Source organism: Cladophialophora yegresii, assembly GCF_000585515.1.
Source record: "Cladophialophora yegresii CBS 114405 chromosome Unknown aczIN-supercont1.1, whole genome shotgun sequence".
NCBI lineage: Eukaryota > Fungi > Ascomycota > Eurotiomycetes > Chaetothyriales > Herpotrichiellaceae > Cladophialophora > Cladophialophora yegresii.
In genome coordinates this window covers 329,986-354,810 of record NW_006913045.1, presented here as the reverse complement: position 1 = coordinate 354,810, position 24,825 = coordinate 329,986, and the positions used below count along the sequence as shown (strand labels likewise).

Genomic DNA, 24,825 nt, shown 5'->3' with positions numbered 1-24,825 from the left:
TAACCCGGCCGCTGTGGACCTGGGCAAACCCGGGGGCGAGCACAGGGCGGCATCACCCTTGTCAAGATTCGTGGTGATGTGCGAGCAGTTGCCACTCTGCATGGCTTCCAAGTATATTTTGGGATTGATGGGAGTATGATTGTGCGCGTAGCGAGAGTGCCGGCGCCCGCCTTAGTAGCAGCATCAATTCATGATCCGAACGTGGGCTCGTTGTCGCAACAATAATTCCGCTCACTCGTCTGCCCTCCGCATTATTTGTTGATGCTCTTCCCGTTACAAACCACCAACCAGCTCACGCCAGAAGGGCACAATATCGCCGAGGAAATAAGTCCCATGCACCGTCACAGCCGCGATAAGCAAGCCCGCCAACTTTTCCAGCCAGGTATGGAACCATATGGCGGTCATCATCAGCATCCAGAAATCCAACAACACGACCGCGTAGGCAAAGTATCTTGACCAGATTCTGATCCGCGCTTGGGTCTCTGTCTCCCAGCCTCCTACTGCCTTGCGTTCCTCCTCGGTCATCTCGTGCGCCAACCTTGCTGCCGCCTGAGGCGAGACAGATGGGTGTGAAGAGTCGCGGTCAGAGATGTGCAGCTCATAGAGGAGAAAGGCAGACGATAGCACCAGCATGAAGACGTGGCCTGAGATGTCATATCCTCCGCGCCACCGACCACCCGCCACCTTGCAAGCTAAGCCGGAGCTGATCCTACTCATATCTATTGCCTCTTTCAAACCCGTGTTATTGACTATTTGAGGCTCGCAGTGACCACCTGTGATCGTAAAGCTGCGGTCGATGAGAGCGGGCCCAAAGAACCATTGCGTGGTGAGAAACCACGACAGGGTAACCAGTGCGTAGCGCAGGCCCGTCTGAACGTAGTGTCTTTGGTTTGCTGGCCGGATGGTAATCTGAAGCAACACAAAGGCCAGTGTTGTCCAGAGCCAGCCAAACTTGACAAAGTATACATTGACGATGTTGCGTTTGCCTGCGAAGTAGTTCGTGTGGTGGAAATGCGGCACATTCAAGTCTGAGGCGATGCCAGGCGTAAGTGGTTCTGATGGAGGAGTCGCAATTGGCGAGAGAATGGAGAAGAGGGATCCCAACGCTAAGATCACCGGGTAGACGAGGAGGAGGTAGGAGGACGGCCTCGGTCGGCTAGGAGGCATTGCTTGCGAAGTGAACTGTTGCGATGCCTTTTCTGGCCTATCCTGAGTTGCGACTGTACGCCCGTTGCGCTGAACGGCGGGCATGATGGTGGAGCGAGAGGGTGACAGTAAGACCGCCTCAGCTACAAGGTAACATAGTCTTTTAAATTAAGGTAAGGAGAAGGTGAAGTGTCCACAAGGTTGTTGGCAAGTTGGCTTTGGCAGAGGCAATGACGAGAATCACAAAGAAACACTCAAGATTCTGCGAGGCCAATGACGTCAACCTTCGTACCTCGGATTATTTTCCGCTGTATTTCTCGTTCACCGAGCTCTCAAATAAAGATGGCTTGCATCTCAACATTTGTCTTGACTAATTTCACCATCGTACCGCTCTTCTCAATGCAAAGATCTCGTCAAAGCTGGGCACCCTTTACTTCTGGCTTCGTGCTACTGGGCACTATCGCTCTTGATTGACCGGCATTTCCTCCGCCAGCAGTGAGGGTATGCAGGTGGAACTTCAATTCATAAGTCTAAAGAGTCCGGGTACACAAATCAACTAAGCTCCATAATCGTGGCATCTGAACCACCTTGGGCCTTTGGTGCCGGCTCCCTGGCTTCTTATGATCCAGATGCTACCCTACACGCGGTTCATCTTCGATGCTGTTGATGAAACGCACAGTCAAGGCGCCATATTTCAGTACGCCTGGTCTCGCCGGACTCATTAGGACCATTTCACCTATATTGCCCTTCCTATGTGTTGTGCGTGACAATGAACCAGAAAACCCCTAGCCTGTTGACGCTTTTTGATACAGTATCATATCTAGGCTGGTACCGCTCGTGCGGAGATGACACCTCAATGGGCAGACACCGATATCATTTCGGAAAACGTGGAAAGCCTTAGGGGAACGGACATCTCGACAACTGGGCACTATGAGCTCGCTACTGGGTACTTTCCGGAGAGTTACTAAAGATGAGGAAGGATTCGACATGCTGTATCTCCGCTCATTCTCAGCTTCAATTGTGGCAACCTTATACGGAGCATACGCCGCACATGCCACTCCGAGCCATTGCAGAGCCGCATATATACGTAGCGTCAGGCATAGAACGATGAGAAAGCCTATAGATATCTGCTGGATGGGCTGTAGGCAGCAGGGCTAAAGCTGGGACTCAGGGTTGGGTTGTCTTTGTCGAGTCCAAGCTCCATGACACTCTGAAGCGTTGGCGCCAGATCGTCCGCTCATCACCGACCTGCAAATCTCATGCACGGCTTCCCACCAAAAGTGTATCGAATGCAGCTGAATGTCTTACGAGCACCTATATCTCTTCTCCACATTTGTATGATGATATCGCGGCTGCCCAATCAACATCGAGGTGAGCCTAGTCAGTTGCTGCCTGCTGGTGCTACTGTGCCGGATGCTTGAGAGTGTGGCAACCTGCAGACATACATACCCATGCTCGTTGACCGGTCACACCGAACAGAGGATTTGTGAGTACGGCGCAATCCAAGTTGAGTCGAGTCCCATCTCCATGATTTTCGGAGATTCTGCGCCTGGCACAGAGGCAACTTGAAGTCTTTAGGCAGAGAGCGATTGCGTTTTGAGTGGTGCAATCCAGTCATCGCCACGGCTTTCAGGCAAACCCATCCACGACTGTTGCCTTGCAGATCCTTCGACTTCATTGCACCGCTGTTGTGGCCTGTCAATCAGTCCTGTGAGAGCTGGACTCGACATATGAGCTGCCACTGTCACTCATCCCTATCAATCTCCAGTCCGCATCAATATCAAAGGTGACTGCGTTCAGCGTCTCTCGCAATGGATCTCCAACGCCTGCGGAAGACCGCCATTACAAGCGGCAGCAGCCTCGTCGAGCTGCCAGAATATATCATCACGTCATTCTTACCAGGAGCGCGACCTCTGCTCGAGCAATATCCCTTCCTGTTTCGCTTCTTCGGCATCATCCTCGCGCTGTACTACTTTGGCCCCGCCGCGCGGCTAAGGTCACTATGGACGCAGTTCTCGTCCATGATCGTCGCCACCATCAACGTCAGCTCTGACGAAGACCTCTTCGGCTACCTGACGTCGTGGATTTCGGACCACCGGACCTTCCGCACGGATCAAGTCCTCAACGCCATGTCCAACACGCCGCAGGACACAGGCCGGCGACGGGTCCGCCACCACGATCCCGACGTCGAGGAGACTAAGCGCATGAACGAACCGCCGAAGATCAAGTACGAACAAGGCCAAGGTACGCAGTTGTTCGTGCACAAGAAGCGCCTGTTCTTCTGCTCGCGCCAGTTCGGCGAAGGGCACACCTACTTCGGCAACCGCTACAAGCGCATGGAAATCATCTCCATCTCGTGCCTGGGCCGCACGACCCAGCCGATCAAGGACCTCATCGAGCACATCTACTTCCTCAACAAGGCGAGGGAGCGCTCCCTGACGATCATCCGCAGACCCTACAGAGGCGGGCAGACGTGGAGCCGCGTCACGAGCAAGCCCCGACGGGCCCTGGACACGGTCATCCTCGAGATGGAGCAGAAGGAGCAGGTCCTCGCCGATATCGCCGAGTACATGGACCAGGCGACCATGACCTTCTACGCCAACCACGGTATCCCTTATCGGCGAGGCTACCTGTTCCACGGTCCCCCCGGCGTGGGTAAGACGAGTTTCGCCCTCGCCATCGCGAGCAAGTTCAACTTGGACGTGTATAACTTGTCACTCCTGGACAACGATCTCACGGACTCGGACTTGATTTCCCTGCTGAACCAGCTGCCTGGACGGTCGTTGCTACTGCTCGAGGACATTGACACCGCGGGTCTGAATCGCAAGGGCAAGTCCACGGCCGGGGCACGACGCGGGGGCCCGGCCTGGGTCAACGGACTCCAACGTGGCCAGGTGCCGCGCGATCCAGACGACTACAACATCAATGACGATGACGAGGCCGGGAGTAACTCGCGGGTGACGCTGAGTGGGTTGTTGAATGCGATCGACGGCGTCGCAGCGCCCGAGGGGCATGTTTTGATCATGTGAGTCTGACTCTTTTCTTCCCCCCACGAAAAAGTATCCACCGTTATGTTACTGGCTAACAGATGGCGAACAAAAGGACGACCAACAAACCCAACGAATTGGATGACGCACTGGTCCGTGCCGGGCGCATCAGTGTGCGCGTGGGGTTCAAGAACGCGAGTAAACGCCAGGCCGAGGAGATCTTCTTGCGCATGTTTATTGATATGCCTACCTCTTCGAGCTTGAGGGGGATGGAAGAGGCTGCTGGGCCGAATACGCCGACCGAGGATGAGAAGCCCAAGGATGATCTTCGGTTGCGCAATGACGAGGAGACCACGCGTTTGCGGGGCTTGGCGGATGCCTTTGCGGCATTAGTCCCCGAGGACGACTTCTCGCCGGCAGATCTGCAGGATTACCTTCTCATGCACAAGAAAGATCCCCAGAAGGCCGTGGACGAGGTGAAGAGCTGGATGGAGAACGTCCATGAAGAGAGAAAAAGGAAGGACGCGGAGCAGAAGGTACAGAAGGAGGCATGGCGGGAGGAGAAGCGGAAGGAGAGGGACAGGTTTAGAGAGGAGATCAAGGCGGCAGTGAAGGGGTTGAGCTCGGAGGAGGATGAAGGAAAGAGAGGTGGAGAGCAAGACGATAAGGCGAAAGGCGATGAAGCAAAGAAAGATGAAGAGCAAGACGATAAGGCAAAAGGCGATGAAAAGGATATGACATCTAAGGAGGACGGCGACCGTGACGACAAGGCACAAGGGCAGTGACAAGAATGTGCACTCGGACAAGCGGCCAGGTCGGCTGAGTCTGAGAAACACTCTACCTTTCTTGACGTCGTGGTCCGCCTTGAGTACTGGGATACTGGCGGATCTGGGAAGACAACGAGGCCAAGAAGACGAAAGAAAAACGTGCTTCCAAGCTCCATCGATGTAACCGCCGGCGCTGTTGCAGGACATGACGGAAAATCAATGCTGGAATAGAATCGAGCTTGGCCATGGAGAGAAATGGGATCTCACGACGTGCCAAGAGCTGCAGGGCTCAAAAGAGAAATTGAGGCATATTCGGTTTGATCTGGCCGTGCATAGATTAGGCGAAGGTCATAAGCTCATAGCAGCCTCGTAACACAAAGGCGCGTGGCGCGATCGCTCGCGTCCTGGGCGTCGGATCTGTTAGAACAACCATGGAATGATCCTCCACCGCTTCTCGATCTCGGAGCTGTTCTCGTGGAATTTCTGGCGCTGCCACTCCTTGGTCCCGTCTGCTGTGACACCAAGGTTCACCGCCACAAACATCAGGGCACAGACGAGCGTCCAGTTGATTTTTGTGGCCATTGGGAGCTGGCTCTCCTGATTGAATATGGATGGCGTGTCCAGAAGGGCCATGCTCAGGTAGATCACACACTCCATGGTGTAGTGCGGCGCAATCAAATATCGGAAAGCGTATTTCTCAGGTAAAGAATATTTCTTCAGGCTGGATAGATACCGGTGATAGCGGTTTTGTCGTTCTGAAGCGCCGAAGAAAAGGACAGTGCAGATGATCGTCCTCCATGTCCAGAAAACGATTTGTTCTGCTGTGGCTGGCCTTGGAGACGGTGGTCGACATAATTGCTCAATCCAGATTGCCATATTGGTGGCTATGTAGAACGCCATCCCAATTGCATAGTGACCGACCCACATCCGCGACGTGCTGTTTCGAGTAACGTAAACACATTCGAGCAGTCTTCGCAGGCCTTGCAACAGCATCAAATGGGCACCGAAGGCCGCAGTTGCAAGGTCCGGGTTCTGCTTGATAGTCGCTCCAGCATAGTACCCATAGTAGTAGAAGGTAGATAAGGCGGTGAGTGAGCACACAAGAGAGAGGACGTAGAAGTGTGTGAACCACGAATGAGGCACAGTAAATGTAGCAAGGTGGTCGAGGAGCTGGGTGCCTACCGACTGTTGACTCTGTCCTACAGTTCCTCGCTTGCCACGCGTGTCAATCGTGTGACGCCGTGCCCTTGCGCCGTACGCAAGAAACCTGTCGGCGAAGGCCGGGATGAGGCAGACTGTGATGATGGCAGCAGAGCTGAAGAGGTAGAAAGCCCTGATGGCCCATACGACCGCAGAGGGCGGTATTGCCATTGACGGACCTCTTGACGGACAACTGGAGGAGAGTTTGCAACAAGAACACGGAGAGGTCGATCAGCCGAAATGCGCGTGAACAACGCACTGAGGGGACAGGATGAGCGGGGCTGGGGTGTGGAAATTGGATGGGTGCTGATCTCAAGGCCCGGCTGCAAGTGGATTAGCTGGGACACGGTCCCGGAAGACGCTCTAGGCTGCCTAGGCTGCGAAGAAGCCTGGAACTAAGGCCTGGGGGAGCCCGGCACCAATCCTAAATTAAATCACGTGCTTAGCCAAAGCCACCTAATCTTGGTCCTGATCCAGTTTCGTCTCCGAGTCGCTGTGCTTGTCTATCTGGATCTCACTTGAATGTGGTGAAGCCATCGGAGAAGTCAATCAAACAACCTCCTTGACCTCGGCGCGCCTGGTCGAGCGGTCTGGGTATTCATCAGCAGCTACTCAGAGTCAATTGAGCCATAATTGGAGACACCGAGCAGCAAGCCGGCCTCATTCACCGCTGGAACCCATCCCACGTCCTTTTTAGCCTGTCGCTCTGCTCGCAACGCTCCTTCTCAGACAAAACGGCCGACGGCAGATATCAGGACAAGAATGAAGAGGAGGCGAACACAGCCATGAGTGAGGTGGTCGACTCCAACGGGCCTAAAGATGCCCCAATGGAGCAGACCACCAACCAGGCAACCGGCATGAATCATCCTAGTGCGCCATCTACTGCTCTCGAAGCGGCAGTAACGACATTGGACTCTGCGGCGGCCTCTACCGGCGCAGATGAGACCATGGTTGATGCTCCCGCCGAGCCGGATGCTGACGGCGATTCAGAGGCTGAGACGTTGATCCAGTCACCAGAGAAGCAGAGGACGGCTGCCGATAGCTCATCTGTAGCCGGATCAGCAAGCGTACCGAGAACCAAAGATGGCGATTCATCTGCTGCAGCAATTGCGACCGAAAACGACACCAATTCGAGAAAGCGCAAGCGTAGTCTAGACGACGATGAAGCGTTTTCCACCTCGAGTCGTCGCAGCTCACCATTATCATCACCCCGAATACCGTTGCATACCCCAGATAGTGATTCAGATGTATCAAACCATATCGCATCTCGGAAATCGAAGCCAACGGGTCGGCGGCCTGAAAGCGACGCGGCCGATTCGGACTCTCCCACGGGAAGTCCAGTCAAGCATCAAACTCGCAAGCGGCGCCCAAGCGACATCCTACCCTCGATAGGCAAACAACGTGCAAAGAACACTGGCGGTGGAGTGGACCCAGGCTCCAGTGAACGCCGCGAAACCAGATCAGCGACTTATCCGCGTCACAAATCCGAAGATCGATCTCCGTCACCGAGGCCACTGAGGCGCGAACACAGGCGTGGCGTGTCAACCCAGTTAACGCTTGGCGACGTAGAAAGGAAAAAACGCGGTCGGCCGCCAGCCATTCACACCAAGAGGAGTGGTTCGGCAGATCACAACCGCATCGTTATGAGCTCAGAGTCGGACTCAGATTCGCCCCAGCAGCCACGACCCGATTTGCACAAGTACACATCCGTCGACCATGATACCATGTCTCCGGCAAAAGTCACGGGCCCTCGCAAATGGCGCGACAAGAATGGCCGTACCTTTTTGTCGCGTGCTGCCAGTAACAACGATCTTGCGGCCGTCAAGATCAAATTCGCTGAGAGACCGGAAGACTTGAACTTGCCTGACAACGCAGGCAACACACCACTCCAAATTGCCGCACTGCAGGGTTACGTCGATATCGTACGATTTTTGCTGGAAAACGGATGCGAAGTGGATACACGAAATATCGACAGAGACACCGCACTTATCGACGCGGTCGAGAACGGCCATGTTGAAGTCGTCAAACTCCTCCTTGTCCACGGGGCAAATCCTCGTCTGGGCAACGCTAAGGGCGACGAACCATACGAACTTGTTCCTCTGGATGATGAAAATTATGACGAGATCCGAGCACTGCTGGCCGATGCGAAGGACAAGCCTAACAGCCATCGAGTTTCTATGGACTACACCGACGCGCCGCGCGATGGCGCATCTTCCAGAGCGGCTTCCGCAGCCAGTCCCCGCGATTCGCCCCCTATGATGGGTCCTAGAAGTCCACCCGCCGGGTTTGGAAGACGGAGGACTGGTCGAAGTGAGTCGACGCGGAATGATCTATTATGGCAGGCAAATACGCAGGAGAATTTGAAGAAGCTTGCGGCGCAGGGTGATGTGCAGGGTGTGGCCAATATTCTCAACGTCTTGCAGAAAGCGGAAACAGAGTCTTTGATCGCCGCGGCCAAAGCAGGGCACGAGGAAGTCTTACAATACCTCTTGGCGATGGGAGACACGGAACCTGATCCTGATCCGATTCGGCACCTCAAAGTCGGCTACAATACCCCACTGCTGGCAGCCATTGGCAGGGGACATCCAGAAGTCGTCAAGCTCCTTGTTGAGCAATCAGGTTTTAATCCCATGAGAAAGCTTCTTAAGGGGAAGTCTTATCATGAGATAGCTGCAGACCGACGAGGGGAGCAGTGGCAAAAGGAATATGAGATTCTCAAAACTGCATATGACAAATACGCGGCGAAGCACCGCAAGGCACAATCGCCTCGAGCCACCAGAGATGCGGACAAACTCAAGCCTCGATCCGGTCGCCGCTCCCAATCTCCAATTCCCAGCAAGTCGGCAAAATCTGCGAGCCCGTCGTTGACCCACAAACAGTTACCGGGCAAGTCGCCGCACTCTTCAGAAAGAGATAGGGATCTGGACGCTGGTAGCCCCGATGGCATGGAGAGGCGCAAGCAGCATGCTGCAAAGCGAGACATAGCAGACCTCTCTGTCGCAGTGTCCTCTGATCAGGACCAAACAGTCCAGTCGGCGAGGAAGGGCCATGTCAAGCGACGAAGCCAGAGCGACTTCTCGCAACAATCCAACGCGGATCCTGACCCTGCTGCACACCGACGAAGAAGACTTGTCACTGGGAAAGAGCATCGCAGACGCAAGAGTAACGTTGGAGCGTCATCAGATGAAGATGCGGTTTCAGTGAAGGGCGAAATCAGGTCTAGTACATTATTGAAGCGCACAAGAGATAGTGTCTCACCTGGCCGGCTAGTGACAGGTGCAGGTGAAAATGGACGGAGTGCTGCCAAAAAGCGGAGAACAGTCATTGAAAGCAGTCCTGAAGAGACTCGTCCCGGTCCAAGAAAAGGCAGCTTTGTGTCTTCGTCTCCGGCTCGTGACCGTAAGGGTTTGGAGGAAAGTGCTTTGAAGAATGAAAAGTCGGGATCAGACACGGTTGCACAAGAGAAGGCGGCAGAAGTGATGGATGTTGACAAGCCTGGAGCTGAAGCACTCACTCGGACAGAAGTCACGGCAGCTCCCATACCCACAGTTTCTGAGAGTGACGTACCACTTCAACGCACTGAGACCACTGAAGAGATCAAGACTGAGCTGATCGACCCTGGTTCAAATGAGGCTGAGCTTCAGGCACAACGGGAGGAGGAAGCGCGTAAGGTCGAGGAGGCGAAGCGAGCCGAAGCGGAGAGGGTCGCGGCTGAGAAGGCGGCAGAAGAACGACGTCTTGCCGAAGAAGCTGCACAACTCAAGAAAGCTGAAGAGGAAGCTGCGCTTCGAAAGAAGGAAGAAGAAGAGCGGGAAGAGCTGAAAAGGAAGGAGGAAGAAGAACGTCGAGAGCGAAGACAGAAGGAAGAAGAGGAGCGTCGAGAGTTAAGACGGAAGGAAGAAGAGGAGCGCCAAGAGCTCAGACGGAGGGAAGAAGAAGAGCGCCAAGAACGAGTCAGACGAGAGCTAGAAGAACGACAACGCAGACACGAAGAGCAATTGAAGGAGCAACGACGCAGACAGGAGGAGCTGCTTAGGGAGCAGCAGCGCAGAGAACGTCTGGAGGCCGAGGAACGCCGTCGAGATGCTTTGCCAGCCCTACTCAAGCAATCTGCCATCTTGATTGACCGAAACGATCCCGAAGCGAGAAGCGGAGACTGGCTCAAACTCTTCCTGCCATTGTACACGGCCAAGTCGGTTCAAATCGATCCCAGCACTCCGGATGCCAACAAGAACGAGCTGTGGGTGCCGAATTTCCAAGTTGCTGGACTGCTTGCGACAAAAGATCTGAACCTCCGCAATTACACTTCACTGGAGACGCGGCCTGTTACAATGCATGAGCGGCAGCGTTTGTGGAGTGTGGCAAGAAACAGCCTGTCGTACGACGTTGAGACTAGCCACTGGAATACTACGATCAAACAGGCCATACAGCGCGAGGAGGAGCAGCGACCAAAGTTCTATGCCATGGAAGAACTTTTCTGGGTTAAGGTAAGTTCTTGCTGGCGCAGGGACCACAGTGTACTGACCTCGACAGCTCTCCGACTTTGAGGATCAAGTCTTTCGTCACCCTCACCTTGCAAATCTAAGCATTGGGAAGCAGCCGATCTCGCTGAGAGTGATGCCTTCTCGTCAAGTAAACGGGAACGGACCTTCGCCACACAGTCCGACGTCACTTCCAGCCTTCGCCAACGCAAAGACCCCCCAGCTGGCAAACGGCATAAATTCTCACCCATCACCTACGGCCAATGGCAATGGATTCGGATATCCCCGTCGAGAAGATTAGTTGTCTGAGCACGTGTGGAGGAAGGACCTTGTCCACCTACGGAAGCGTACATGGTCAGAGACCTTGTAGCATGATCCTAAGATCATCTGGCACTTGTCATGTGGGTGAAAGTTGCGCTGGAAACCGCTGAGGGATTATGGAATATGATGGACGCGATGAATACACGTCCACGGTTGGCTGTAGAGACATTCCCTTGAAAAACATAACGACCATAGCATACGGTGTATGACGAAGGCGGACTCCTGATAATTGAACAAGGAATGTTTGATGCAGATCGATAGTGTAACGAGCCTCCTTTACTTGATCCTGGATGGTTGTTCTCACCAGATTGCTTCAGGTAATCTATCACGTGACCATACAGCAGATTAAATCTTGGCGAAGCTTGGCGGTCCACCAAACTTTCCGATCAATATTCGGCTTTGCATCTTCAAGACGCTTTAGATCCCTTCCATGATATCCATTCCTTTCACCAGTTGACTCTTTGAGGATCATCCGACAGATTTGCAATCAAGTTAACGAATCGCCAAGATGGTACGTCTTCCGCCATTTTCGTCCCATTGTCGCTTGATCTCAATCAGAAGGTTCAGAGTGTCGCTTGTCCATTGAAGTGAAGATGGACTGGGCCTGCTCGAGGCTGGACCTGAAGACAAATTGATCCAGAACGATCAACTACCATTCGATCGATCACTTTACTGACATGTATTTCCCCATCACAGTCGGACGGAGAAGAGCCCACTTCCCCAGTTGAAGAGGTCGCCGCGGCCGACGAGGTCGAAGTCTCTGGCGATGCTGGCGCCTCCGGTGGTTCCATGTCTGTCCTCGACGCCTTGAAAGGTATGTGGTACAACCCGCCAAAGACGCGTTGTAGCCCGCAAGGGTCGGTCCACATGACGGAAGATCCCCATCGCTAATACTTGTCGTCCACCAGGTGTCCTCAAACTCGCCCTCATCCACGACGGCCTTGCCCGCGGCCTGCGCGAAGCCTCAAAAGCCCTCGACCGGCGCCAGGCGCACATGTGCGTCCTCAACGAAGCCTGCGAGGAAGAAGCGTACAAGAAGCTCGTCATCGCGCTGTGCTCGGAGCACAAGATCCCCCTGATCAAGGTGCCCGACGGGAAGATGCTGGGCGAGTGGGCTGGTTTGTGCGTCCTCGACCGTGAGGGCAACGCCCGGAAGGTCGTCAACTGCTCATGCGTCGTCGTGCGCGACTGGGGTGAAGAGAGCCAGGAGCGCAACGTCCTCTTGAATTACTTCCAGACCGAGCAGTAGAGGAGGAGAAGGACGCGGTGCAGACACAGAAGGGGAGGAGAGAGCACGGATCATTCACACACCTTCGCCCTTCATCCTCGGGGAAGTGCACGACGCTATTCTGGCCGACGGTGGTGGTCGGGACGTTGATGTGCGATAGGTGATACTGGGAAAAAGATGACAGTTGCTGCTCTGCATTCATGCATCCATGGCGTGGCATTGCATATGATGCATACTGCAAGGGACCTGGAAAACGGACGGTAAAGAAGACCACAAAAACACACGTCTCAGAGAATGGACAGGATGAGACGCGGTCGGCGTGGTGAGTTTCCGCACTGCTCGCCTGCTTGGATGTGGGCATGCGGTTGGCACGCGGTCTTCGGGCTGTGGAGCCACGATGTATTCCAAGAGCCTCTGTGATAGAACGAAGACACCATGGATGGACAGTTGACCTGCATTCGCTTTTTGTGGCCGAGATCATATCTCGGCACAGCCTCGTCTTCACACTGCCTGGATCTGTTCGTGTCCTTATTCATCGTACGTCTTCTCATAATGCTGTTCTATGCTACCTACCTGTATTTCATCGGCCATGCATGTCCACAGGTGTCCCTCCAGCTGCAGCTTAGCGAACAAGACCACGGACATTTCAAGGATGCATGCCTCTCTCTCTCACACTAGCCAACGTCTCAGTATCCAAACAACTGCAGAAAGTATTATGGATGACCACCTGAGATCAGCTCCAAGCATCTCTCGTCACTTCCGGCGCACCACTGACCAAGCCTCATCGGGCCTCAAATCACCTTCAGACCTAACTTAGACAACGCCCATGCTCTCGGTGCCTTCCTGGCCCCTCGTCCCATTCCCAGTCTCCTGCATGAGCCTCAGCCGTCTCTTCGCGCTGCCGAACCCATCGATCCCCTTCTCCTGGTTCTCGCCCAACCACGCCTTGGCGGCCTCGCCGAGCACGCCCTTGCCAAAGTAATACACAAAGTGGCCGATCATGATGAGCGTAAACGCAATGGGGTACATCCAATGGACATGCAGATGAAAGACGCGCAACCCGATGATGACGCCCCAGAAATTGCCCGTCAGGAGGGAAATGTTCTGGAACGCGGCCGACGCGAAGCGGTACAGCACGGGGACCAGAGTGTAGAAGAGGAACAAAATCAGTGTATACCCGGTGAGATAGCCGCCAACTTTGCCGTTCCAGGTGGCAGTGCGGAAACTGGCGCGGTCAAAGATACCCGCCTGGGCGCCGTTGATGATGGTCGCCCAAAAGCCGAGCTGGCCGATGACCTCGTACAGGGGGCGGCCCGAGACGAACCACTCCTCGTAGACGTTGCACAGGCCGTAGAAGGTGGCGCCCAGCAGCGCGAACAGGTCGCCCTTGAGCTGGTTGCCCGAGGAGACGTCGCCACCGTTGGAGCCCGTGATGTGGTCCGACGCAAGTAACAAACCCATGCCGCCGATGCAGACGAAGATACCCAACACCTGGGCCCAGTGGTAGCGCACTTTCAGAAATGTGAAGGAAATGATGACGACGATGACGATGGCCCAGAAGTTGATCAGCTGCGCCGACAGGATCGTCGTGTACCGGTACGCCAGCACGGTGAAGTAATTGCCCTCGACGTCGAAAAACGCGAGGATGATGTCTGCAATTCGCAGCGTCAGTTGCGGCCGGTCACAAAGAGGAGAGAGGACACGTACACTTCCACCCGTCCTTCAGTACCATGCGTCCCCACTTCCTGAACCCGTACTTGTAGAGCGTGTAGCCCGTATACACGATATTAAGCAACACGTAGTTAAAAAACGTCTGGAACGCCGGCAGGCTGGTTCCCTCCATGGCAAGCAACGTGGTCAGCGTGTTCGTGCCGGTGATACAGATCGCCAGGACCTGTCCCAGCGCCAGAATGAACCAGAAATCTCGGGTCTTGAAGAATGCGAGCTTTGCGCGCCATCCTTGCTGCGGCTTGAACTCGTCCGAGGCGAGCGCGATTTCTCCTCCACGGTCGGGGCTCGAATCGACGATCTCTGGATGGCCGTGGGCGCGCGACGACGAGCCGCTGCCGGTGCCGTAGTCGCGGCCGAGATCAACGCTGGTGGCGCGCACGACGTCGATGGCCTTGGAGTCGCTCATGGTGGAGAGACCGGTCGCTAGTCAACACGCGGGAGGGGAAAAGAAAATCACAAGATAGCTGCCGGTCGATGCTACACGAGCGGCTACTAGTTCCAGAGCTGGATTGGAGCTTTATGACGAGAAGTGAGCGCAAAACTCCAGAAGTCGCTCACTGTGGAAGGGGGTGAGGGCAATGCCTGGGAATGGACTGGGAAAGAGAGGAAGGGAGAGAAGTGAAAAGCAGGCTCCGTAGGGACAGCATTTTGTAGCTTGCGTCGGTGCTGGCTAGGCCCTATGATGTTGCATTTCGACGATCGGTGAAGCCCGAATGATGTGCGCTTGATGCGTAGCGAGGGTACAGTAGTTGTTGGTGCGGGAGGCGGCAGAAGGGCCACTCATCACAAGTGGGGGTGCCTAGAAATTTTTTTCTGCAGTTCAAGCTCCAGCCCGCTTATCGATAGAAGCAGCCACGTGATGGCACCTGCGAGATCGACCTTGACAGCGGGCCCTGTCGGCGGTGTCACGTGAGTTGTGAAGAGCATGAGCAACACCCACTTACCAGTAACACCTGCCCGTTCTGAGAGCCATTTCGACGGCGACGGCGGAGGTGACGATATACGTGTCGGTATCAGTGCGTGTCTCCCGACAAGGCACCTCGTTACATGTTCTGATTCGCAATCTCACCGGAGACACAAGGGTTCATTGAGACCTGGGCAAGCAGAGTTCAAAGCGGTATCGAAATAGCCCGAAAGTATTGATACCGAAGACATGAATACCCCCTTGCAAGTCCTCGCGATATATTGTGTATGTTTTGCATCCGCCACACTGTGCTCAAACAGTCTTGAGTCTTGCCTGCGCCCTCAAGCCTCGAGCAATTGAATTGTAGCGTACGGGACCAGCGCTTCATGATTTTGCCGTCAATCTTTGCGCAACAGATCTGGGGCCGTGGCCTCCTTTCCGCGGCGCTAGACTCATTGACGTACGGAGTTCGGTGTATGAGCAGGTTGGGCCAGGGACAGCATTTGCCTGGTGATAGTCTCCCGTCGTGAGTCTCTTTCAAGCGAGAGAAGCGCAGATCGCACACTGGCCATACGGGTCTTGACGGGCAGAACCGGTTGCATTGAGACACTCACAATACTCGTACCGTTGACATACGCAGGGAGAAGGGTCCGTGGGGATCAAACTTCAACAAAGATTTCGCTCCTTCTGGGTAAGTGCTTCCGCTCTGACGAGACGGGTCCATACATGACGATGCAACAGCAACACCAGGTGCGACGGCAGGTGGCAGAATTCGTGTCGACTCGGTCCTTGTGCACCTTGATGCACTTTACATAAAGCCGCCTGAGCGACGAGCGATCCTTAAGAATCCGGAGGAAGAGGATTTCAGGGGTTCGCGTACAGCCGTGGCGGGCCTGGGGCTCCTCTTTTCAATTTCGGCCTGAAGGTGGATGGAGCCGCGTGGTAATGCCGCCAGTACAAACTCCATAGTTTGACCAGGGCGAGAACCTCCCACTGATACTCCGTACAAGTCGCTCCTTGCTGTGCATTGTTCCGACCGAAGTGACCTCGGCATGGCAACGCGATACAGAGATTTGCTGCGCTTCTCGCGGCATGTTTCGGGTACTTGTACTCCGTACGTAGGAGCGTAGCCAAGCAGAGCGCCTTAGACGAGGGTTCGTGCCTAATGCAGGGATGATCCAGCCGGGAGGCGCGCTTGCCGGAAGAGGGCTGGAGAAGTGGGTCCGGGCGGCGTCCCTCAGCCTCATCGGGCTGGTGGAAGGCGCCGCCTTGCACGCGAGCAAATAGCAAGGGGCCGACAGGGGGCGTCATCAAACTTCTGGCGTCTCGGCGAAGTCAGTCAAAGACATGTCGTGATTTTGGTCAAGATCGCGTCCTCTCCCGCAAGTCGCTCTTCGCAGGCTTGTTGGGCTCGTGGACATTCATTTAGAGGCCAGCTCATTCATTCCTTTGTGACTCTTGGTCTTGCAGGACACTCTTTTGACCGCATCTCACTCATTCAACCCCCAGACCCGGGGTAATTTGCAAGGCGGAGGATTCAGGGGCGCGGGCGCGCCCTGTCTCTCCAGTTCACTTCGTCCCACTCTTTCAGACACTGTCCAACCCGGAGACTCAATTCACTGTGTTCTCTCAACCATCTCTAACTGCCATGCGATAGCCATGAGTGTTCACGAGCTCCCGACCCTGCGAGAACCTCTCATTAAGGATGAGAGGGACGTCTTTCTGGATTCGGACTTGAACGACGACTTTCTCAGTCTCGACAGACAATCCCTTCGACAACTGCCTCGGCGACTTCTTGCTAAAGCCGCCTCCAAGGCCACACCAGCGAACGCCGTCAAGGCCGGTAAACGATTCGCCTACTGCTTCGCTCCGCAATTTGTGCGCTCTCGATACTTTAATGATCATGCTCCCAAGCCCAAACAGTTCTCAACCAGCTACCTGAACGGCCTCCGAGGTATCACATCAATCAAAGTCTTCACCTTCCACTATGTGTTCGCATACACCGATATCTGCTTTCAACCGTGGGGGACTGATGACCGCCATCATTACCTCCTCGAACTCCCCATCATTCGCTACTTCTATGCAGGCTTCACTGCTCACCTCTTCTTCGGCATCGCCGGCTACCTGACTTCTTTCCGCCTGTTTCAATTGCTCGACCAGAACGATCAGGCTTCCCAATCGAAGGTTCTGAAGACGGTCTCGGGTGCTCTGTTTCGCCGAGCGCTCCGACTCTACTTGCCGGTTCTTATCGTCACCCTCATCACTGCTCACTACATCCACTTCGGGTTCTACGAGACGAATCGACCATTCATCGCGGACAACGAAAAGCTCTTCCCCGGAGAATGGAACGAGCCCAAGCCAGAGATGTTTGCCAGCTACTTCGTCCAAATCCGATATTGGATGCGCGAAATGTTTGACTTGACCAACATATTCGAACCCGGCGCCGTGTACCCTTACCATGACCAGCATCTGTGGTCGATTTTGGCCGAGCTCAAGGGTTCCCTGTGCACTTACATGGTCTTAATGGGGACGGCACAGTGCCAGAAATACGTCCGACTGGCCGCCCTGCTCCTAATGACCTACATGTTCTTCCTGTGGAACCATTGGGAAGTCTGGGTCTACATTCTAGGGGCGGTCGTCGCACAGGTCGACCTACTCCTCACCGAAAAGGCGCAGGAAAAGAAGCTCACACTATCGCCCGACCGCCACCTGCCGCCCTCACCTCCGCACTCACCGAAACCAGACCACAAACCGCTGCCGCCAGCCACATGGACAGATTACTTCGCGAGTCATCAACTCCCCGCCCCGGCGAGCGGATGGCTCTACCGCATTGGCCGCGTCTTGGGATTCCTCGTGGCTTTCTACCTCCTCTCGTACCCGATCGACGGCTGGAAAGACCACGCGCCAGGGTACATGACGCTGAACAAGCTGATCCCGCAGTGGATGGACCGCAAGGACAAATTCTTTCCGAACATCGGCACTGCGATGCTCATTCTCCTTTTGGCGCGGTCCGACCCGGCGACTTCGAAATGGCGCAAAATCCTCAACACGGACACGGCGCAATATTTGGGCAAGATCAGCTTCGCACTGTACTTGGTCCACGGCCCCATATTGCATGCAGTTGGTTACATGATCCCGCATAGGATATGGTGGTCAATGGGCACCCAGATGGTCGACACGGGCGACTACACCTGGGCGGCCACGATCTTGGTCGGCTGGTCCATCAGCCTGACGCTGTCCTTGTGGGCGGCCGACGTGTGGACTCGCGAGGTGGAGAGCCGATGCGTGAAGCTTGTCAAGAAACTGGAGGACCTCTGCTTTGTTGCCAAGGCGTGATGTGGTGATGGCACGCAGGACTAGGACTGTAGATACAAGAAGTTGGCGCTCACTTCCACTTGGGCCCACTGGGTTGGCATGCACATACTGTGCACTGGGGACAGGCGTTGGACAATGCAAGGGGCTTCCATTCGTTCAGCGGGCGTTGCACGATCACTCATTCTTGCTTGGGGGAATCCATCACCAGCGTCGTGGTTCCATCTTGGTCTTATCATGTTCTTTTGCTGGCTGAACACACAGATGGTGCTTGCACATGCTGGATGGGGGACGGAGAAATGAGCAGTGGCAAAGTGCTTGAAGGGCAGATACGCAACAGACCAGACACCCATAATCACATTGCCTGTTCGGAACGCGCGGAATGTCACCGTAAGATGTAGCTGAGATGATGCGTGACGAGATGCGTGCAAAAATTTTGCGGACAGCTCAAGACTCCTTCCTCCAGTTTACCACCTCCGTAGCACACCTCACTTGTATCTTCACGGCGGTTCAATGGGTGTTGTACTGTATCAGAAGCCGGTCTTGTGGCTAGGACTCCCGCCCTATCCTACACAGGAGATACCGTCCAGTGCCACGCCTCATGTCTTACCCGCCCGTGTCCGGCCCCTCGCCTCATAATCCACAATATCCTGCACCGCCTCCAAGGCCGACACCCTCGCAGACTTCCACGTCCGTTTCCCGAACGCACTCTCAAACTTCGACATGTCCGTCTTGACCAAGTTCGCGGGCATCCCATCATCACTACCACTCCCCTCTTCCGGAACCGGGGCAGGAACACGATCCCGTAATTGAGGAAATTCCTCCCGGATCGCCGCCGCAATGGGATTCGGCGCCATCAGCTCCGGCGAATGGAACAAGTACCTTTGATTACCCGGGATACGGGGCGATAGGGCGTCGACGTGGATGCGGGCCACGTCGTCGACATCTCTAGAGGACACAGAACAGTAGCGTTAGCATCGGCACCAAAATCGGCACAGGGGATCACAAACACAATCACCAATAGACACGCCACAGCATGCACGACGAGGGGGAAGAAGCAAGCCACACTTACGCAAACATCGGAAACAGGAACCCCGGCCTCTCGACGTCGAATAACCCCGTATACAACCCCGGCTGGCCGCCCAGGTGTCCCCTCTCGGGCTTGAACCCATCCTGCAGACTCCTCCCCGTGATCGACGGCGCGAGCAAGAAAACCAAGTCGAACGTGGGGTGCCTCTCGTTCATGAACTTCCACGCCTCCTTCTCTGCGTGCACCTTCGAGTACTGGTACGCCGTTGAGGGACTTGTGGGTGCTTCGTCCCGCGAGATGGGATTCCAGTCCGCCTCGGAGATGGTGCTGCTGGTGGCACCCGCGAACAAGCCCTCGGGGATGCGCATCGTGGCGACGAGGCTCCCCGTCACGACGACCCTCTTGACGCGGCGGGACTTGTCCGCGGCGGTCAGGACATTGCGCACGATCGGCCAGCTGGGGTTGATCACCGTGTTGACCACGTCGTCGTAGGCCAGCGGCGTGGCGATGTGGATGATGAAGTCGGCAACGCTGGCTGGGCCGTCGAAGGCGTGCGGCGCCGTCATGTCCGGGATTTCGACGAACGAGAGGCAGCCCGACGAGACGTGCGAGGCGTACTTACTTCGAAGAAAGGGCTCGGACTTTGCGGAGGACCTCAGCGCCGCGAGGACGGTGAAGTTGGTGTCGGAGAGCAGGCGGGCCAGCGTCGAGGCTCCGAGTGAGCCTGTTGCGCCGGTGAGGAGAATGGTCTGGGACATGTCTGTGGATCTGCTGCTTGGTTGTATGTGGCACCTCGAAGCAATTACCGTTGACGAGATTGCTCTCTTCTTGTGCTCTACCGTGTGGTATGTACTGCATGCTGAGGCTCGTGGATATTATCCTCCTCGTTCTGTACTGTACCTTTCAATTCAGCGACAGCCCCACCTTCCTTTCCGCCCGTTACTCCAAAACCTCAAAGTTTGCTCACCTGCATGGGGGTCTGTTGTGGTCGGACTGGGTGCAATGGGGATTCTGGGCGAGCTTATTGTTCCCTGGGGATTTTGGGCAGTCGGCGGTGTGATGCGTGGTAATCATGCTTGCCGTACAGGATGGACTTGAGCCTGTCTTTGGAGAAAGATGTGCACGCTGGCACGAAGTCGAGTTACAACACATCTTGACCAGCTTGATGCGAGGAAGGATAAAGGTCAAAGAAGGAAGCTCAGGAGCTTCACCCAGATACGATCCGTAGCATGATATGCTGGAAGCTGGGAGTAGTTACGGACCGCTGGCACTTCAAGAATCACAGTATGGTATGGTAGAGCTCCACCACCCCTGGAGGTGAGGGGGCGCCTACTGTAAAGGGCATCGATACGAGGACGCAAGAAACATTGTTGATTTGAGCAACTGCAACCGCATGAAAGAAAGCAAAAGCGATCGACCGACACCACGTACTTCCGCAGGTGGACGTTCAATCGCTTCAACCAAGATCCCGTCCCACGACAAACATACAGGTAGCCATCACCTGCCCCATCTTCCGCCCGAGAACGACGCTCAGAAGCAGCAGTAAGCGCAGCAGAATGTCGTCTACCTAGCCATGGGCCTTTTGGGCGTTATGTTGCTGGTCGAGGCCGCGAGGATGGCCTCTGCCCTTCATTTACGCGCCACAACAGAAACCCTTGCACCTACACCTGCTTGCTGACTGTCATATAGACGGGACACTATTTGCCCGCTCACGAGCAAGTTCAGTCAAGAGGTAGGCAAAACCTGCTCATCCACCGCGTTCAACCAATCGTGTCGATGAACGGAAATGTGCTCTATCGCTGATTTCGACGTATGGTTCGCGGCTCCCATTGAGAGATCAGAGCAGCATTATAACAAGCGGCCGATGGCTCGATATCATCCATCCGCCACGGGCTACAGCATCCCTCTTGCCACCAGAGAAGTGCTCTGTCGTAGCGACAGTTGCTCCGCACCCTTCCCGCAGCTGAATAAAGCACCATTACAGGGACATCAACATGGTCATGTCCTCGATGATGTTGTCGACAGCGACACCTACCCCTCCAATGTCAATGATGACCTTGGCTACCCCCTCCGGCTCTGCCTCCGCCCTAGCCGCCACGAGCATGGCCGACATGGTAGGCACCACCTGCAAGATCTCCATGACCTGGAACTGGTACACAGTCGGCGCCTGCTTCATTTTCCAATCCCGGCGAATAACCTCAAGGCGCGTGTCCACAGGCTGCCGCATCGGTGTCATCCTCCTCGTCATGTCACCCGAGCTCCTGCGCCGCCTCCAACGAGAATATGACGATTGGTGCCGCCGTGTGGACCTCAAAGGCTTTGTTGCCGTATCGGCTGGATCTGAAGATCCAATCTCAATTTCATGGGAGCTGGGACCAAGCTCTGCCGGCAAGGCAAACAGTGTCGCCGTTGCTGTTACCAGCACGCTCTTGTCCCGGACGGGCGCCTCTTCCGGGCCAGCGCATGGATCGAAGGACCTTGATCCAGCGGCATGTCATCCGCTCGCTCGGCCATACGGTCCAGTCCGGGTTGGCGTATTTTGTCATGCTCCTGGCCATGTCTTACAATGGCATGTCACGGCATGTCATGTCATATCGGGACATGTGCTGGACACGAGACTCGATCACGGGGCTGACGGCAGGGTTCTAGGCTCTAGCATCATATGTGTGCTCATTGGGGCGTTCCTTGGAGCCCTCGTTTTCAACTGGGACCAGGTCGCCAGAGAGTAAGCGTCACTTGGCTACTCCTTTGATGTCATACTGGGTCAGTGCTACTTTTTGGGCACTAATAATCATTCAGAAGCAATGGCGAACAGGACGCTTCCGAAATCACAGGGTGCTGTAGCTGATTGTCAATCATGCATCCGTGACAGTTTCCACCCGTCTACCGCGGCACAAGCTCGTTGTACTGAGGGACGGACTAGATATATGTATTGAGATATGTACTGAGCTTATACTCAGGAAGTATGTACTTGGAATGCATTATGTACACGTCCAGACGAGGCCCACTGCCCCACTGCCCACGCCCCCACTCCATTCAATACTGATACGGACTCTCCCGCACCGGCTCGTAGATATAGACCGTGGAATTATGCTGATCCGGCAAGAAATAGACGCGCATCGTCTCGTCGGCACTGTTCCACGCGATGTCGAACGGGTTCTGCGTCATGACGGCTCCGAGCCCGCTCTTCATCATGACCGGCACCTCATACAGCGGGACCATGGTTTCCACGTCCACGAGCGCGAGGCCACCCACGGTGACGTTGACCGCAAGCGTCGCCACGCCAGAGCACACCATCACCGCGCGGTAGTCGTAGTGCTTCGAGTGCCCGAGGAACTTGCAGTCCTGGTAATCGATGAAGAAGGTCGGGTTCGCGACCACGGCCAGCGGGGTCGAAAAGGCCGGATAAGCAGCACTGTTGACCGCCCCCAAATTCCAGATCGACGTGTTCCGCGCGCCCCAGTTCAGGGTCGCCAGCCGGTTGCGTTGGATGTCGTGCACAATCCCGCCCAGATGGTCCGCGTAGTGGATGAGGGGCGTGGACTCCAGCGTGGTGGGGTCGACGCGGACGATCGTGGCGGTCGTGTTGGGCCGGTACTGCGCGAGGGTGGCCCAGATGTAGTGCCCGTCGTAGTCGATGCCGCCGATGTGGTACTCGATGTCGTTTGGCTCCGTGAGCGTCGCGTCGACCACCCGCCGGCCCTGCGCGTCGTAGATCTCCAGGTGCGCGTAGCCCGCGCCGGGCGTGCGGTCCGTGCCGTTGATGATGGATCCGTTGTAGGACACCGTCGGGGCGGTCCAGTCGCCGCGGGCGGTGATGTAGCGCTGCTCGTCCAGCACGACCATGCCTTCGGGCTCGCCCGTGTCGCCGGCGAGCGTGATGTTCTTGACGGACCGCCAGACCGTCGTGCGGCCCAGGGTCGTGAACTGCTCGATGATCTGCTCAAAGTTCGCAGCCGGACCGGGCGGCGGGAGTGGCGTCGGGACGAAGGACACGTCGGGTTGGAACACCGTCAGATTCGCCGCCTGGGTCGTTGCCAGCAGCAGGCAGGCCGCCGTCGCCGCGAGGGGCGGAAGGGACGCTTTCATCATTCCTTGCGTGCGTGGTTTGGCTTATGTATCTCGACGCTCTTGACCCTTACCTGCTGTGATTTTCTGCGTACCTACCTTTCTGTGGGTGATGCTGATCTTGGGTTGGGGCTGCTGGGTGTTTTGTAGCTCCGCTGCTCGTGTCCGTGACGGGCTGGACACCGCTTGCGCTCTGTGCATGCCTTCTACGTCGAGCCGCATTGGACCGGCAAAGTCTGCAGATTTTGGGGGGATTCGAGAAGCAGGGTTCGATTGGTGGCCATCACGTGTGAGGCCACGGACTTCAGATTGGTTGCGGACGATCAGCGCAGGTCGTGTGCGTAGGAGCTTTCGGGCCCAGTGATGCAAGTCGCTGATTTCCGTGCCTTCGAGCTGGATGTGACATGTACGTATTACGAGGTACTGTGCAGGCAGCTCGAGAACTGCTTTTTCCAGGTGGACAGGAGATTGACGTGCCTTTGTACGGGATGTTGAACTCCAAGGCAGTGATACGCTCGAAGGGTAAAGTGTTGGTGTAGACTACCTGTATGTACTGTACAAGGTACGGAGTGCACAGTCGGTAATTGATGCCATCGACGATACCGAGTACGTAGGGGATATCTCTCCCCGTCCTCCATCTCGACCTCAGAACCACCTTCGCGGCGTCACTAGAAATAATAATTACCTGCTACGCTTCGCGCCGCAGGATCATGCCACCATCACCATGTCGCAATGTCCGCCCTGCAATTGCAACTGCAACCCACAGCTCGACTGCAGTGACTCGGCCTACTCCACGGCCGGCAACACCATGGGGATCCTGACCTTCGTGTACGCCGTGCTGGCCACGGCGTGGATCTACGTCTCACGCATCCGATCAGCGGACGCGGAGCAGCGCAAACTCATGGACACGGCCTACGCCAACTACGTGCGCTGGAAGCTGATGATCAACGAGTACGAGGATGTGCTCAAGTCCGGCGGCGAGATTACCGGAGACTTCAAGATCCTGCTACAGCACCGCCTGGACACGGGCGGCGAGGCCATGAGGCGCCTGGACTTGGCCCTCGACTACGACCCCACCAGCGGCGTCGCGACGCGCACGAGGCAGAAAGGCAAGTTCGTGCTGGCGCAGCGCGAGTTGCACGAGTTGCTCGTGGCGGCCAGCCACGCCACTGACGATGTTGGTGTGTTGTTGGATGGCATCACTCAGGAGTAAGTCAGGTCGATCGAGACAAACGCGCCACAGGCATTCCAGGCTCACATCTGTGGTTTTGCTGACAGGCAGATGCATCGCGAATTGAAACTCCAGCACGCACTTCTGCAGCAGGTCGCGCACAGGGTCGGCGTGGCGGACGGAGCCACTGCCGGTGTGAGGCGACTTGTCGACGAAGCTCCCGAGGGAGTCCCTGTCGCGGCACTGATACGGACAGTGCCGCTTTCCAAGAACAGTACAGACGCAGAGCGTATCAACGACGACGCAGAGGCAGAGCGACGGTCGGGTTCGACGGGCGCGGTGGAGAAACATGAGCTCCCTCAGAAGTACGATGTCTAGGGGCGAGGAACAAGGCAGAGCCATGAGCTCGCACACTGCGTTTGGAGGATTATGCTCCACCGTGGTGTACGGTCGGGTACTTCATTTTCCACGCGGAGAGC

General features: G+C 55.8%; 11 protein-coding genes across 11 annotated transcripts; 6 read left to right on the top strand and 5 right to left on the bottom strand.

The window, feature by feature from the left end:
• Positions 1 to 273: 273 nt before the first annotated feature.
• A1O7_00133 (uncharacterized protein) lies at positions 274 to 1,251 on the bottom strand (the record flags this gene model as incomplete). The annotated part of the gene is made up of 1 exon (XM_007754175.1): positions 274 to 1,251. One exon carries the CDS (start codon positions 1,249 to 1,251, stop codon positions 274 to 276), a length of 978 nt encoding a protein of 325 aa, XP_007752365.1.
• Positions 1,252 to 2,957: 1,706 nt separating this feature from the next.
• A1O7_00132 (uncharacterized protein) lies at positions 2,958 to 4,918 on the top strand (the record flags this gene model as incomplete). Its single annotated transcript, XM_007754174.1, has 2 exons — positions 2,958 to 4,171; positions 4,249 to 4,918. 2 exons carry the CDS (start codon positions 2,958 to 2,960, stop codon positions 4,916 to 4,918), a joined length of 1,884 nt encoding a protein of 627 aa, XP_007752364.1.
• Positions 4,919 to 5,320: 402 nt separating this feature from the next.
• A1O7_00131 (uncharacterized protein) lies at positions 5,321 to 6,271 on the bottom strand (the record flags this gene model as incomplete). Its single annotated transcript, XM_007754173.1, has 1 exon — positions 5,321 to 6,271. The coding sequence occupies one exon, from the start codon at positions 6,269 to 6,271 to the stop codon at positions 5,321 to 5,323; it is 951 nt and encodes a 316-aa protein (XP_007752363.1).
• Positions 6,272 to 6,885: 614 nt separating this feature from the next.
• A1O7_00130 (uncharacterized protein) lies at positions 6,886 to 10,882 on the top strand (the record flags this gene model as incomplete). Its single annotated transcript, XM_007754172.1, has 2 exons — positions 6,886 to 10,587; positions 10,634 to 10,882. 2 exons carry the CDS (start codon positions 6,886 to 6,888, stop codon positions 10,880 to 10,882), a joined length of 3,951 nt encoding a protein of 1,316 aa, XP_007752362.1.
• Positions 10,883 to 11,410: 528 nt separating this feature from the next.
• Positions 11,411 to 12,151, top strand: A1O7_00129 (small subunit ribosomal protein S12e; the record flags this gene model as incomplete). Its single annotated transcript, XM_007754171.1, has 3 exons — positions 11,411 to 11,479; positions 11,599 to 11,716; positions 11,811 to 12,151. The coding sequence occupies 3 exons, from the start codon at positions 11,411 to 11,413 to the stop codon at positions 12,149 to 12,151; spliced, it is 528 nt and encodes a 175-aa protein (XP_007752361.1).
• Positions 12,152 to 12,943: 792 nt separating this feature from the next.
• Positions 12,944 to 14,267, bottom strand: A1O7_00128 (uncharacterized protein; the record flags this gene model as incomplete). Its single annotated transcript, XM_007754170.1, has 2 exons — positions 12,944 to 13,782; positions 13,838 to 14,267. 2 exons carry the CDS (start codon positions 14,265 to 14,267, stop codon positions 12,944 to 12,946), a joined length of 1,269 nt encoding a protein of 422 aa, XP_007752360.1.
• A 2,157-nt stretch (positions 14,268 to 16,424) lies between these two features.
• Positions 16,425 to 18,101, top strand: A1O7_00127 (uncharacterized protein; the record flags this gene model as incomplete). Its single annotated transcript, XM_007754169.1, has 1 exon — positions 16,425 to 18,101. One exon carries the CDS (start codon positions 16,425 to 16,427, stop codon positions 18,099 to 18,101), a length of 1,677 nt encoding a protein of 558 aa, XP_007752359.1.
• Positions 18,102 to 18,676: 575 nt separating this feature from the next.
• On the bottom strand, positions 18,677 to 19,865 carry A1O7_00126 (uncharacterized protein; the record flags this gene model as incomplete). The annotated part of the gene is made up of 2 exons (XM_007754168.1): positions 18,677 to 19,025; positions 19,150 to 19,865. 2 exons carry the CDS (start codon positions 19,863 to 19,865, stop codon positions 18,677 to 18,679), a joined length of 1,065 nt encoding a protein of 354 aa, XP_007752358.1.
• A 1,236-nt stretch (positions 19,866 to 21,101) lies between these two features.
• A1O7_00125 (uncharacterized protein) lies at positions 21,102 to 21,756 on the top strand (the record flags this gene model as incomplete). Its single annotated transcript, XM_007754167.1, has 2 exons — positions 21,102 to 21,221; positions 21,325 to 21,756. 2 exons carry the CDS (start codon positions 21,102 to 21,104, stop codon positions 21,754 to 21,756), a joined length of 552 nt encoding a protein of 183 aa, XP_007752357.1.
• A 387-nt stretch (positions 21,757 to 22,143) lies between these two features.
• Positions 22,144 to 23,196, bottom strand: A1O7_00124 (uncharacterized protein; the record flags this gene model as incomplete). The annotated part of the gene is made up of 1 exon (XM_007754166.1): positions 22,144 to 23,196. The coding sequence occupies one exon, from the start codon at positions 23,194 to 23,196 to the stop codon at positions 22,144 to 22,146; it is 1,053 nt and encodes a 350-aa protein (XP_007752356.1).
• Positions 23,197 to 23,899: 703 nt separating this feature from the next.
• A1O7_00123 (uncharacterized protein) lies at positions 23,900 to 24,724 on the top strand (the record flags this gene model as incomplete). Its single annotated transcript, XM_007754165.1, has 2 exons — positions 23,900 to 24,384; positions 24,454 to 24,724. 2 exons carry the CDS (start codon positions 23,900 to 23,902, stop codon positions 24,722 to 24,724), a joined length of 756 nt encoding a protein of 251 aa, XP_007752355.1.
• Positions 24,725 to 24,825: the final 101 nt, after the last annotated feature.